The 15,364-nt window shown below is 45.0% G+C and overlaps 1 protein-coding gene across 3 annotated transcripts in view; it reads left to right on the top strand.

The window, feature by feature from the left end:
• smo (smoothened) overlaps positions 1-15,364 on the top strand; it is a 91,322-nt gene that overhangs the window by 59,167 nt on the left and 16,791 nt on the right. For all 3 annotated transcript variants that reach the window (XM_068385925.1, XM_068385923.1, XM_068385924.1), the window contains exons 7-11: positions 9,394-9,566; positions 11,424-11,542; positions 11,906-12,133; positions 12,596-12,797; positions 13,039-13,224. In XM_068385925.1, the coding sequence (XP_068242026.1) occupies positions 9,394-9,566; positions 11,424-11,542; positions 11,906-12,133; positions 12,596-12,797; positions 13,039-13,224 (908 nt within the window). The remainder of the gene's footprint in view (positions 1-9,393; positions 9,567-11,423; positions 11,543-11,905; positions 12,134-12,595; positions 12,798-13,038; positions 13,225-15,364) is intronic.

The raw sequence follows: 15,364 nt of genomic DNA, 5'->3' as shown, positions 1-15,364 counted from the left end.
ATCGGTGGGACATCATCGACGTCTACGCCTTGCCACCGTTGGGTCTTAGGGGAAGGGGGGCTCAACAAGACCAGACTATCAGTCAACCTGTCGATGACTCTGATAGCTCTGCTACGGCATCATGCAGAGTGGTTTCCGGACCTTCTGCATCCCTTGATGGGACTCCCGAGAGAGCTTCCCCCACGATAAGAACTAAAGCAACCACACCACTACTTCTACCACAAGCCGTAGCTCCGCTTCGGCTCTACGCCTGGAGTCCATCCAGCATCTCCTCACAGAGAGAGGCGTTCCGCAACAGGTCGCGGAGCGGATGTCTTGACACCTGCGAAGTCATCCGCAGGGGTCCACCTGGCGAAGTGGAGAGTCTTCTGTGGTTGGTGTCGTGGGAGAGGTATCTCTCCCCTTGATGCCACTATTCCGGCGTTAGCGGAGTTATTGTCCATCTGCGGGAGGAAATACTGTACGCCTTTTGCTCTCGGCGGTAAAGCCTATCGCTCAGCCTCAAGCCTGGCCTTCAGGCTCTAAGGCTAGACAATTCCTCCTCGCGGAATCTCTCTTCGCTCATACGAAGCTACGAACTTACCTGCACACAGTCGGAAGTGAGATCTCCTCCATGGAACATGGCTCGGGTTCTTAGGGATCTTAAGACTTTTCCCTGTGAACCATTACGCTAGGCATCTGACTTAGAAGACGGTGCTCCGCCTCGCTCTGGCTTCGGCCATCAGCGTACTTCATGGTCTCTCGTACGACTTCGCCCATGCAAGAAGATGGGGAGAGGTAACGTTTGGGTTCGTCCCTGAGTCGGTTCTAGACTCAAGATCTTGGAGTCCCAAACCTTCGGTTCGACTCCTTCAGGATTTCGAGTCTCCGTTCTGTAACAGATGACCCAGGCCTTCTCCTACTATGCCCAGTAAGGAGTCGGAGGTGTTATCTTAAAGAACAGCTTCAGTTCGTCCTCACGTGCAAGCCCTGTTTGGGAGCACAGGAAGGACGAAGAGGAGGGTCACCAAGAATATCAAAAATTTTAAATAATTTTTATTTTTCCTAACATACTCACCGAGAACTACTTTTCTTGGAGTCACTTGTGATCCCTCAATCTCGACCAAGGTTTTTCCCGCCGTTACCCCCCTACTCCGCTCTATATAGGCTTACCCCCGCCGCCAGAGAATGCGCCCTGAGGGCAGGATTAGGGCAGGTCACTGCATCTCTGGGTCAGCGTCCCCATTAAGTTCGTCGCTTAGCCCAACTTGGCAATGGAAGGATGGCACTCGGGGACGGAAGGGAGGGCCATTACCCGAAAAGTAGTTCTCGGTGAGTATGTTAGGAAAATTAAAAATTATTTAAAATTTTTTATTTGTTCCGACACAAATACTCACCGAGAACTACTTTTCTTGGAGACTTATACTTTAGGAGGCGGGAGTGCAATTCTGCCACTTGACTCGGCACATAGTGCCTAGAGGGCTATGGAATGCGGGGCCTATCAGAGTGCGGAGTGAGGGTAACTGCGGAACCTTACGCTATAATCTAAGACTCACCTCTTAATATTTCTTCTGGCGATTTTCTCCTGATGAAGTCGCGAAGAATTTTTTTTTTTTTTCACCGTTGGGGACATCTTCTGGCCTACCGCTACACAGCTTGGAGGGCGGCAATGACTGTCCCAATGGAGAACCCGTCCAAGGATTTTCTTGAATAATCCTTGAGGTAGTGGGCAGTAAAGGTCGACTGGTGCGACCAAGTGCCTGCTTGCAGGATCTGCCCCACCGCCATGTTTCTCTCAAAGGCCAAGGAGGTGCTCAGACCCCTGATGTCATGGGGGCGGGGAGTGCCTGGCACTGCCATTTTATCCTCTTCATATGTTCTAGCGATGACTTGTCTCAGCCAGAAGGAAATGGTGTTCTTGGAGACTTGTTTCTTATTAACACCTGTGGAAACGAAGAGGTTCTTGGTACCTGGTCGGAGATGAGCTGTCCTTTCCAGGTACTTTCTGAGCATCCGTACTGGGCATAACTTCAAGTCTTCCGTAATGCCTGTCTTGGGAATGGACGGAATTGAGAAACCTTCAAACCTCGGGTCCCAGACTGCTGGGTTCTGAGTCTTCGCCACAAAGGAGGGTACGAACCTGAAGGACACTTCTTTCCACCCTTTGGAGTGCGCAACGTCGTACGACAGACCATGGATCTTGCCCACTCTCTTAGCCGAAGCTAAGGGTAGCAAGAAGACGGTCTTGAGGGTGAGGTCTTTGTCCCCGATATCTTTCAGGGGTTCAAAGGGAGGACGACTTAGCATCTTCAGGACCTTGGCTAGGTCCCACCTGGGCACTCTCCTAGCTTGAGGACTGCTCGAAACTCCTAATCAGCATCGCTATGTGCCTCGAGGTCCCCAGGTCGATGCCTTTCAGGAGGAAGACTTGGCCTAAGGCGGCTCGAACTCCTTTAATGGCTGGGATTGACATTCCCACTTCATCTCTAAGGTACACTAGAAACTCAGCTATGTCCGGGACCGAAGCTTTAAGAGGTCTTATGTGTTTCTCCGAGCACCACTTCGTGAAGGAGGCCCACTTTGCCTGGTATACCACGGTAGAGGATTTTCTCAGGTATAGGGACATTCTCTTAGCTGTGGAGGAGGAGTACCCCTCCTTCTTCAAGAGCCGCTCGATAGTCTCCAGGCGTGAAGGCGAAGAGAGAGAGGGTTGTCGTGGAGCCTGAGGAAGTGCGGTTGGTGCAGGAGGTCTGACCTGGCGGGCAGAGGCCAAGGTGGTTGGCTCGCTAGGTCCTTTAGATCCGCGAACCACTCTCTCCGGCCACCAGGGCACTACCAAAGTCATCCTTAGGTTTCAGGAGGCCCTTACTCTGTTGAGTACCTGCCTTATCAGCATGAAGGGGGGAAAAGCGTACACGTCCAAGTTGTCCCACTTGTGCTGGAAGGCGTCTTCTAGGGCTGCCTTTTGGTCTGGGACCGGGGAGCAATAGACCGGTAGTTGGGCGTTGAGCTTTGTTGCAAAGAGGTCCATCACCGGGGAGCCCCAGCGTTGAATGATGAGTCTGGCTACTTCTGGGTGTAGAGACCACTCTGTCCCCACTATTTGACCCATTCTGCTGAGGCCGTCGGCTAGCACGTTTTCCTTCCCGGGGATGAACCTTGCTAGCAGCACCACTTGCTGCTCGTCCGCCCAATGTAGGATGCTTATGGCGAGGTCGCACAGTTCCTTCGATCTCATGCCCCCTTGCTTCTTTATGTAGGCCACTACCGTGGCGTTGTCGCACATTAACGCCACGGTGTTTCCCTTTAGCCGACTTGCAAAGTGAAGACATGCCTTCTGCACAGCTCTTAGCTCTAGGACATTGATGTGGAGACGCTTTTCGCTCTCCGACCAGGTACCGCTTGCTGTCTCTTCCAGAAGGTGGGCCCCCCACCCTTGGTTGGAGGCATCTGTGAACAGGAGGTACTCGGGGGGACAGGACTCGAGGGGCATCCCCTTGAGGGAGTTCGACTGGCAGTGCCACCATTCTAGGGAGATTCTCGTGTCTGGAAGGATTGGAATGAACGCCTTCTGAGAGCCTGTCTGGGACCAGAGGCTCTTGAGGTTCCATTGAATGGGCCTGAGCCTCATCCTCCCTTGGGGAACCAGCTTCTCCAATGAGACCAGGTGACCTATCAATCTCTGCCAGTCTTTCGCCCTCCTGGAATGTTCTGACAGGAACGGCTGAATGATGCGCTTGAGGTTCCGTATCCTGTCTTCCGAGGGGAAATACTTCCCCTGCACGGTGTCCAACGTCATCCCCAAGTATCCCATTCTGTTGGATGGTGTTAAGTTCGACTTTTCCAGATTGATTATGATTCCCAGATTCCTGCAGAACTGGAGGAGGTTTCTCCCTTGCTCCTCTAAGAGGGCCTTTGAGTTGGAAAGGAGCAACCAATCGTCTAGGTATCTGATGAGACGGATACCCCGTTCGTGAGCCCACACTGAGACTGTCGCGAAGACCCTCGTGAACACTTGAGGGGCCGTCGACAGACCGAAGCAAAGGGTCTTGAACTGCAGGATCTGGGAACCCCATTTTACCCGGAGGAACTTCCGACTCGACGGGTGGACAGGGATCTGGAAGTATGCGTCCTTGAGGTCGACCGTCATCATGTAATCTTTCTCCCTCAAGGACATCAGGACGGATTTTGGGGTGTCCATCTTGAAGTCCGTCTTCTTGACGAACTTGATGAGGGCCGACAGGTCTATCACGGGTCTCCACCCCCCCGTTGCTTTCTCTACCAGGAACAGGCGGCTGTAGAAGCCTGGGCCTGGGAGAAGGACCTCTTCCATGGCCCCCTTCTCTAACATGGAGGAAATCTCCTCTTGAAGGGTGGCCCTTTTCATCGGGTCCCTGGAGGCCAACCATTCTGTCTGGCTGGCTGGAATAAGAGGGGGTGGGTCCGCTATGAAGGGGAGCCTGTAGCCTTCTTTCAGGACGGACACCGTCCAAGGATCCGCTCCTTGTGCTTTCCATGCTTGCCAATGAGGTCCGAGGCATCCCCCAACCCGAGGCTTGGGCGGGAGTAGGGGGCCTCTCCCTCTACCTTCTCCTAGAGGGGCGGCCTAATCTGCCTCTCTTTGAGGCGGAGTAACCCGACCTGAAGGAGCTGGAAGAAGCTGGTGCTCCTCTGCGGGAGGGCTGAGGAGTTGTTGTCCAGGAGGAGGAAGGGGCGTCCCTCCTCGAAGTGTTGGGGGCGGCCTGAGGAGTCACGGCGCTATCCGAGGCGGCCCTCCTGTATGGCAGCCTTCTAGATGACGCCTGTCTGGGGACGTTGGCCTCTTTCTTCTTGGACACTTTCTCCATTAGGTTTTCCAGCTCTTTTAATGGGAACAGAGACTCACCCCACAAGGGTAGGCTACGAACAGCTCGGGCCTCTCTGTCTGGGATCCTCTTCGACACCTTAGTTAGAAGCGTGTCTCGTTTCCTTAGTACCCAGTTGGCCGTCAGGGCGAGTGCCTGGTACGCTAGAAACTTCAGAGTTTTCCCCCCGGAGGTGAGAAGGTCCGTCAGGAGGCTCTGCTGCTCCGGATCTTCGGGGTCTATGGAGGCTTGCACGTTTACTAAAGTGGAGGCCCACCAGTCTAGCCATGAGGAGACGTTAACCAGGTCCCTCGACATCTCCTCCATCATGGCGGCTTCCGTAGGAGAGAAGGAAACCGGGGCTGACGCGGCCGTTTCGTCCGAGCCGCCTTGTCCCAGGATGTCCAAGGCTGGGTCCACCCTACAGGGGCCTGGGCGCCGCCCTTCTGGGATGTATACCTTCCCTTGTGCTTTGAGGCCCTGGAGCAGTTTCGAGGCACTCTGGGACTTGGGGGCTTCTGCATTGTTGGCTACTAAGTTGTCTATGTACTCTTGCCCCAGTACTAGGTCTGGGGCAAGAGGAAGGGCCAGAGAGGACTTCGGAAGGGCGTCGTGATGTGTGATTCTCAGGAGGCTTGATCTCCAGGAATTCCCCTTAGGTGCCGAGGGTTCTGAAATCCCATGGTGCCTCCTGATGAGGCCCACCACTCTTCTGTATGCGGAGTCCTCCGACGGGGGAGCTTCTCCGTCAGCCGAGGCCTCGGCCTGGAGTGGGGGCGCCGGGATGCTTGTTCGACAGACCGGTCGTCCCGCCCTTGGGTCCAGGGGGGCCGACCTGTAACCGTAGGGAGCTCCGTAAGAGGGTGGATCTCGCTGCAAGGCGGGTACCACCGGCTCAGGGAGGGCCCTCGGTTGCCCGAAGGCTCTGGAAGCGGAAGTCACGGTCCCGGTGGGCTGACCCGACAACGGGAACCGTTCCTTCTTACTCGATGACCGCACCAGCTGGGCTGGTTCGGTCAGGCTGCCTTCAAAGAAGCGCGTTTCCCCCCGCTGGGCGAGGTGAACCGGAGGCCTCGAGGACTTACGCTTCTGTGAGAGGTCTTTCCTGCGTGGCAGGTCGTGCGGTTCTAGGCTGTGCGTAGGGAGCGACAGCCTAGACGCACGTTCACTGGAACGAGGGTCTGGAGAGTGGAGCCTCTTGGACTCTCCTGAAGGGACGTAGACCCAGGCGCCGCCTGGAGAGACATTTCTCCTATACTTACGGGAATGGGAGCGGGAGCGCTTCTTGTTAGGTCGCGACCTTGACCTAGAGCGGGAATGATCGCTTTCGGACAGCTCCCTTTTCCTGCGTCGTTTCCCCCTGACTTCTTCCTCGGAGGATGAGGCTACCTCTGACGAGTCCGACGGCGCCACGTTCCTCGCGTAACGGCTGCCCGCGTGATCCGCGGGGGAAGTTCCTCGCCGCCGGACGTCCGAGATCGAATGCTGGAGGAAGTCCTCGGGAACCGCCGTGGAGATTGTCGGCACAGAGTCTAATCTATCCATGCCAGGGGGCCAGGGGTCTAGGGTCACGTCCATTCTTAGCGGTGACCTCCCTGGCGTCTTCGGCAACTTCCACCCGAAGGCATCGCTACTCGGGCGGCGAACTCTAGTTTGGCTGTCCCCTGGCAGGGGAGAGCCCGACGCACCGGCCCACGAGGGCGGAGGAGACTCTGAAACAACAACACTGCCCCATACGGGGTCTTCAGAGGACACGTGGTCCCCCACCACAAGGCCTGATTCACCTGAAGCACTACCGGACCCTTCGTTAGCCCTAGAGGGGCCTGCCCTTGGTTCTTCCCTCGCACTGGGAAGGACGCCTTGACTATCCACAACACTGGGGGCTTCCTGCCCTCTCCTCTGCGAAGGAGACGGAGAAGCCGAGGCTTCGTCGGACCGATCACTGGCCGACAGTAACGAAGAAACGACACTAATCTTCCTGGGGGAACGCTTAGAAGATTTCTTCTTTTTGGTACCATAGCGTACCCACTGGATATCATCCCAACTTACGCACTCCGGACACGTGTCCGCGGAGGAGCAAACTTTCCCCCTACACGTGGAACAAAGAGAGTGAGGGTCTACTTCTGGCTTAGAGAGGAAAGCCCCACACGACTTTCCGGCTCTAGGTCCAGGGCAACGGCGCACATGCTCCATCGTTAGCACACGAATGGCACAACACTAGTGAGCTATAAGAACACTGGGATATATACAGGGAGAACGCACTGTAACACTTGCGAATAACGCACTACGCAAAAAACACAAGTCCCCACGCTGGAAACACGTGGAACACAAACGCGCCAAAGGATCGAGAGAGACGAAAGTGAGCTGTATACTGCTCACGACCAAGGAACTTAATGGGGACGCTGACCCAGAGATGCAGTGACCTGCCCTAATCCTGCCCTCAGGGCGCATTCTCTGGCGGCGGGGGTAAGCCTATATAGAGCGGAGTAGGGGGGGTAACGGCGGGAAAAACCTTGGTCGAGATTGAGGGATCACAAGTGACACCAAGAAAAGTAGTTCTCGGTGAGTATTTGTGTCGGAACAAACCTTTGTAGCCTGGATTCAAGGACCATCCATCTAGCCCTGAATCCAGACCCTCCTCCTTCATGTAGCCTTAGAGCACACGATGTCAGAGGCATCGCAACGTCTCTGGTCTTCAAGAAAACTACTCTGTGACGCAGGTGCTACAAACTGGAGTCTGGAAGCGTCGGACGACCTTCACAGCCCACTACCTGCAAGACGTGACCCACAGGAGCCTCGATACGTTTTTCTATCGGCCTGTGGTGGCTACACAACAGCTGGTCTAACCTCAGGCTCCTTAATGGACAAGTAGCAGAAGGTTGAGGGCATTGTTACCTGGTGTCAGACTGCATGATTGAAAGAGGTATGTCTGGCCCTTACTTCTTTCTTCATCCTCCCCTCTCTTGGGGAAAGCAGCATCCTAGGTTCTCTGCATAGCTGACCTCAAACTTCTGCAGGTAAACCATGCTTCCTTGTGTTCTTAGTATTAAGATAATACTGTCGCATCTCCCATACCCTGACGAGGTGGTATTGGGAAAGTCCTAGTCCAGAATTCCATCTAAAGGTCTTCAGGTCGACTGCCTGGGACAAGTCACGCTTCATCCCTCCACACACAAGCTTATGTAGGCCGCACACTCCTTGCGGAGCAAGGAACTTGCGAGGTGCAGGGACTCTTTTTCTCGAAGTGCTGCTCACTCGGATTTTGAGTCCCCGGGTAAAGCCAAAGCCAGTATGGCTGGGGACTTTCCACCCTTCCTAAGTGGTAAGTCACCCTATGTAAATAGCGTGGTTTGTATTTCGGTTATGGAACAAATGACAATTCGGAGATAATTTGTATTTTTCCTAACCATACAAACCTTAGCTATTTACATACATTTTCCCGCCAGCCCTGTCCCCCAAGTAAGTCCTACCTCTAAGCGAAGTGAGTCAGTTCACCAGTGTGTGAGGGGGAGGGGTAGCTAGCTACCCCTCCCCTACCCCTGCTAACTAGCGCGGGGGTAGTTAACCCTCGTTAAAAATCTAATGGCTCGCCATTTCAGCTACGCCGAAAGTGATACCCTATGTAAATAGCTAAGGTTTGTATGGTTAGGAAAAATACAAATTATCTCCGAATTTGTCATATTAACTGTAATTGAATTATAAATATAAAGTCCACTATAGCAGTTAATGTATTGTACTGTAATGATAATATAGTACAGTAGGTTAGGATTTTGTACTGCACTGGCAATGTTAATATTCCCACTTCTCTCTTTCTGAAATAAGTACACTATAATCCTTTCAGTGTACTGTACTTTCCTACACCAAAATGCTGAGTATAGAAATTAAACACACATGTAATACAGTAATAAGACCACAAGCAAATACACAATAAAGTTATCTCCAACACCTACTAGCTATTTGCGAGTTAAAAGGCTCTAAAACATAGGTGCTATATGTTCTGGGGTAATTATGAAAGTACAGTATAGTTCTCTTGTAATATGTGAGCAACTGTATGAAAATTCTCTCTCTCTCTCTCTCTCTCTCTCTCTCTCTCTCTCTCTCTCTCTCTCTCTCTCTCTCTCTCTCTCTCTCTCTCTCTTTTTTTTTTTTGAAAGGAAACAAATTTGCTGCTAACACTCTCTCTCTCTCTCTCTCTCTCTCTCTCTCTCTCTCTCTCTCTCTCTCTCTCTCTCTCTCTCTCTCTCTCTCTCTCTCTCTTTTTGAAAGGAAACAAATTTGCTGCTAACTCTTTTGTATTCCCTCTCAAGTGCATTTCATACAATTCACTATAATAAGAAACATGGTAAGCTATCTTTTTCTGAAGCTCAGCAAGAGTACTTACAGTGAAAGATTAGCTCTAAGTTACTTTGAAGAAGGGGTATATTTGCCCTACTATTATGGCACAGGTGTTATTTCCAAAACAATAAAAAAAATTGATGTTTTTATGCTACAAGGTAACGTGTGATTTTCTAGTAAATATATATATATATATATATTGTTTTACATATATATAAAGATTTTTTTCTCGCAGCTTACATACCTGATAGATTGGAGGGCAGCCAACAAGTATCCTGTTCTTATTATCTTCTATGTAAATGGCTGCTTTTTAATTGCAAGCATTGGCTTCATGGTGCAGTTTCACCCCGGTGTACGTAATGATCTTACGTGTCGTTCCGATGGAATGCTAAGACAAGCAGAACCAAGGTGAGTTTTTTAATTTTTTTTAGTTGTAGTTCATGTTATCTGAATAGCAGGCTTGTTAAATGAATTAAAGTTATATGAAGTGCTTGCAATTATGCAAAATGTATTTTTTTTTTGCAGTAAAAAGAACATTATATACATCAGCCCACATTTGTGATATTCATTAGTGCTAGCCTTACTATTCTCAATTCAAAAGAAGAGCTGATTAGGGCTCTACAGCTGCACCACCCATGCACCCCTATGTATCATGGGTTCTAGACAAGTACAGCATGAACATTGCTTCTTCTATAGTCTATGCTATAGCTGTGGAAATTCAGTGGTATCAAAAGGGAGGGTATTTGATACCAATGATAAGTTTGTATTGAAAAAGAATATTATTTTATAGAACTACATTTTGGTCACAGTGAATTGCAATTGACGTTCGAAGAACGAACTACCTAACTAAAAAAAGAAAAGGGTCAACATTAATTAGAGCAATGCACTAGAATGCTTCAAAACCATAAGAGGCGGCAGAGTGAAGTGCACACCACAGGAATTTTGATTACAATTACAGTACATAAAGTGTTCTGTGCTCTCGATAATTTCTTGAATTTACCAAAGAAAACCAGCTAGAGTAGCTTTAAGCCCAACATGTTAATGCTGTTAGAAGAATAATGAAAAAGAGAAATAGTATTTTATTTCCCAAGCCAACTCTCAAATTTACTGATGAAAAACTGCAAGAGTATGTTAAAGCCCAACATGTTATTGATGTTAAAAGAATGAATAAAAAGAGAAATAGTATTTCATTTCCCAAGCCAAATTTCATTCTTACCTTTGATCTACTCAATTTTCCTCACACAATATAACCAGCAGTGTAGTGTAAATTGGAAATAAGGTTGTACATACCATCACCAAGGCAATGTTTTGACTGCCAAAAGCTTGTGCCAACTAATATTTCGTACCTTAATAAAGAAAAGGGAGACCGAGGACTATGCATAAATTGTCGTTAAGCAACACATGATAAATGTATTAATTGTAGTGGAGATCATGCTGCATCAGATAAGTAATGTAGTAAATACCTATTTGGAAAGGCATTATTAAAACTTATGCTAATAGAAAGACTTCACAGAAGCAAAGTAGGGACTGTCCATCCAAAATTCATCTTAATTTATTGTGCTGAAGAAAAAGGAAATTCCAACCATCAACCATTAATAGAGTACCAAGTAAGTAGTCTAGCCTACTACTGTTAAGGAAATTCCTAAATCTTGGGAGTAATGTCAATGAAAAGGAATATGACAGACCACTGAAACAAATGTCATGGTCTTCAGCATCTTTGGAAAACTCTTTTAGAAGTCCCTCTACTTCAAGTGGATAGAAACTAGCAACTTGAGGGCTTGAAACTGTTGGTAATAAATACTTATGAAGGTATAAAATCCGATGATTAAATGTCGAACGTAAAAGAATAATGATTAAAGGAATGAATTGAGATTGAGATTAAGTAAGAGGATAAGGTGCATAGAGAAATCTTGTAGTATATACCAAAAGCACAGCAGACAAAATAACGAGTCTTTTTACCTGGAATCCATATGACATATATGCAATACTACTTCTTGGGGTTTTTTTGTCTGTAAGACAAATGACTAGTGTGTGTGGAACAAATGAAAATTGTGAATGCTGGGCTATGTATTATGGGTATCTAATAATCAAAAGAACTATATTAAGTGGAAAATGTTTTTAACCTTACTACATAATTTATTTGCATAGAGAGATGTATACATAACAATATTCCATATTTTGTTAAATCATTGAGTTTGTTAATGTGTAGCTTTATGCCTAGACTCCAGTTTGTTTCCATATTCCCTGGTATTTTTCTTTTCACAGCTCTGGTGGAAACCTATCCTGTGTTGTGGTATTTGTGTGTATTTACTATTTTATGATGGCAGGTGGAATTTGGCTCATAATACTAGCATATGCTCTTCACACTAGCTTTAAATCATATGGTAAGTTGGTTATTTTTTCTGAAATCGGTGTAATATATTAAGATTGTAGTAATTATTGTCTTCAGTCATCTTTGTTTTTAATAAGAACTTCATTGAAGATATGGTTAGCATGTACTAAAACTTAAATATGTGTAACTTCTTTATCAGCTTTTAAACTAAGTTGTATTGAATATTTCATGTTAGAGTGTCTTGGATAGCATTTTTAAAAACTTTGTATTTTGTAATATGAAATTGCAATTTACTGATGATTATATTTTCTGACATTTCATTGCTCTAACTATTTCTCAAGAGTCAGATCCTATTTTTAAATATTGAATGGTTTGTGTAATCGGAAATTTTATAGAAATGTGTAAATTTTTTCAGCTGCTGGACTGTGTGGAGATGAGCTAGAGCGTCGAGCTGCTTATTTTCATCTTGTATCGTGGTCCTTACCTTTGGTTCTGACCATAACTATTATGTTGCTGGCTGAAATAGAAGGAGACTCCCTAATGGGAATCTGCTTTTTATCACATACATTACACATCCGAATAGGATTTTTGCTTCTTCCTGTCATTATTATTGTTGCAATCGGCTGTTTCTTCCTTGTGCAGGGTAAGTGACGTGTCTATTTTATGTTGCAAAATTTTTTAAATGCACAAGCACGACTGATTCATTCTAAATGGTGAAAGTGTGTTAAGCTGTGAGTAGGTCTTACCAGAAAGACGGGCTGGACATGTCTAGTTTATTAACGTGACATCACAAGGTTCTATAAAAAACGGTTGAGGATAACAATGGCATAAACTCTAACGATATAAAACAAGATTGGCAAGCTTAAACAGGTTTTTCTAATATCAATGCAGGAAAAAGAGAGCAAGAGAGAGAAAAAGAGCAATCACATCACAATGTATGAGCATGTATGAAATATATGTGCATTACAGAATTGCATGATTGTTTTTTTTTTTTTTTTTGTAGTCCTGTTGTTTTTATCATGCCATGGATATTATACTTTGTAATAGTGATCATTTGTGATCAATTGAATTTTTTCATGTACATTTTCGTTTCATTTAATTGCAGGTATGATGCGATTAGTTCGTTTGAAAATAGAATGTTCCAACATTATTAGTGATGCGGCCAACAGCAAGATTGTGGAAACCATCATAAGACTGGCAGCTTTGACTATATCGTTAGTCACCTTCACTGCTATTACTATATATTGCCATATTTATCAGTACAAAAATCAGCATCTTTGGGACAAAGCTCTTAGAGAATATATTATGTAAGTCAGACTAATGTTGAAATCATATGATAAGATGTTGATTTTGATCATTGCTGATTTTTATGTTGTTGATCACCAAATTATATCTGAAGAACACATGCAAGTAACCAACTCGTTCATTGTTACTCAAGAATTAAATGTGTTCTCATAAACTGTAGGTACAAACCAGCCATTCTTAGATGAAGAAAATCTCAAAACCCTTTGCTTGGCCTCTATATACTAAGTTTGATATTCTCTTTAGGTGTGAGTCAGGCATGAGGTCAGACCCTGAGGATAGCAGCGTGTCTCCAAGTTGTAAAATAGCCCATAGACCAAATATAAATGTATATAAGCTTCATCTCTTGGCCTTGTTTGGTGCTGGAATCGCTATGTCTTCGTGGTGTTGGACTCGTAACACAGTAAACGCCTGGAAAAGGTTTCTGAGAAGGTTTGTATTCATCTTGACTCATTGCTGTAAATTAAATTCACCCTAAGAGTGAATTGTTTTTGCTGACATAAATTATTCCATTTTAAATGCACAATAAGTAGTGATTTAATTATTGTTAGCCCTCTAAGTTTAACATAGGAAGAATGAAGTTGAAAAAAAGTGTACATGGAAGGAGGGAATTTTGACAAAGTATTGCCATCAGGTTTTTACTTTAATGATAGTAGATGGTCATTTATAGCAATAAGCTTTAAATTGCTCTAATTTACAGTAATGTAACATACGGTATTAAGAAATGGCTACTCTACAATTTCATTTTAATACTAGAATTTATCCCAAGGAGAAAAACTACCAGACACTTTATTTAGAATAACTGCATTAGTAAAGGGTTCTCATTTAAAGTTTAGACATTGAGTCATTTGTAAAATTATTTTGAACAAATGGTTATGATTTTTGTTGTATGCAAGAGCTTGAACACATGTAATATTATAATATATAGAACCATCAGTTTTTATTTATAGCTAGGAAAATTTGAACATATGAAGTCTAGTCAGTGGTTTGTTCACAACAACCTAATTAATCATAAGATGCCTTATTACCCTAGAGGAGATCCAAATCGCACCAACTATCTGTGGAAGGAAAAAAACTCTCACTTCATTCTTGATACTCCTCAACATTCTAGCTATTTCATATGATTCTAAACATTTTCTTGTTGCTCCCAATTCATCAGTATTACATTTTTTTACCAGTATGCCATCCTTTGTCCCTTTTCCTAACTTCCTATATTTAATTCCATTTAATTTTAAACCATATATATTTGTTTTTCCTTTATTGTATTTTTTAGTTTTAGGGAAACACCATCTATTTTTCTCCCTACTACGGGATTTTATTTTTGTATAGTTGTCGTTTACTTCGTGGAATTTGAGTAATGTAAAATATCCACAAATTTAGAAAATTCGTGAAAATGTGCCAATTTTTAACACTGCTAGAGCCCGGGTTTCCCTATATTACGCTATGTAAATTATTAATAACCTTTTATCTCTTATAGAAACGTAATTAGTACAAGAGAGTTAAGTTTTAAAAAAAAATACTGTACATTGCTACTTTACCATTACATTTTCACCAAATTGCAATAATGGTTAAAAATAGCATTATATTATCTATATGCCTCCCTGCCAGTAATTGAATCTGAAATTGCGACCAGGGAGTAGTGAGGGATAATTATATTGAAGATAATATATTATTTATAATAGTGTTTGTACTTAGGTGAGTTGAGTAAAACATTGTAAAAAAAGCCAGGGGATTTAGTGAAGTTTAATCATTCAAGGGAGGGATTAAAAGGAAAATGTTGACTTCTTGGAGACAGCAGAATGAGAGTCAGAACATCAGTAACCCAACAGGTACCAGGGTAGTTGCTTGCATATGTTTAGAATTTTTTTATGCAATTGGAGATCTCACAATGGGTAAGGCAACTTATGATTAATTGCTCATGTACATAGAGGCATTTAAGGAAACCATTTATGTAAGAATGTAATTAAAAGCAATTTGGAGAGCATTTTTTAAAGCCTCAGATCTACTTTAGTGCATTCAAGCACAATTTATAACTTGCTCCCCTTTTCAGAGTAGGCACATAGAGGTGTCACTCATTTTTTCCTTGCTTTAACTTTGATATCTGATATATAAGAAATTCAATATATACTTGTTGGGACAAATACTTATGGAAGAAGAAATTGTGAAGGATGTGAAGTCTATTATGAATTCTTGTTTATCGTAGTCTTCATTGAATTAAAATACACCACAGGTTTAAAATCATGATCATCCAGGAAAATAGCTTGTCGTGAGGATCCTATCTCCGCTGGAAACTAGCCACTGGTTTTACTCCAACAATCAGAAGTATAACCGAGTCCAGGCATTAATTTTTTAAGAGCAACCCACATACAGTCTATGTGAACTGATATCTCATCTCGTGTTTTGCTCCTCGCCAATTGGAAAAACTTGTGTACTGTATTGTCATAGTCTCACTCCCTAAATCACCAATCGGCAAATTTACAATTTATTTGGATGAATACAATATGGTAATAAAGGGGCTAGACTGTTGATGTGATAGAAAATGGGATATTTTAAATATGTAGGATAGTCATCA

Source organism: Palaemon carinicauda, chromosome 13 (genome assembly GCF_036898095.1).
Source record: "Palaemon carinicauda isolate YSFRI2023 chromosome 13, ASM3689809v2, whole genome shotgun sequence".
Taxonomy (NCBI): domain Eukaryota; kingdom Metazoa; phylum Arthropoda; class Malacostraca; order Decapoda; family Palaemonidae; genus Palaemon; species Palaemon carinicauda.
Note: the sequence above shows the minus strand (reverse complement) of the source record. Positions and strands in the feature narration are given on the sequence as shown.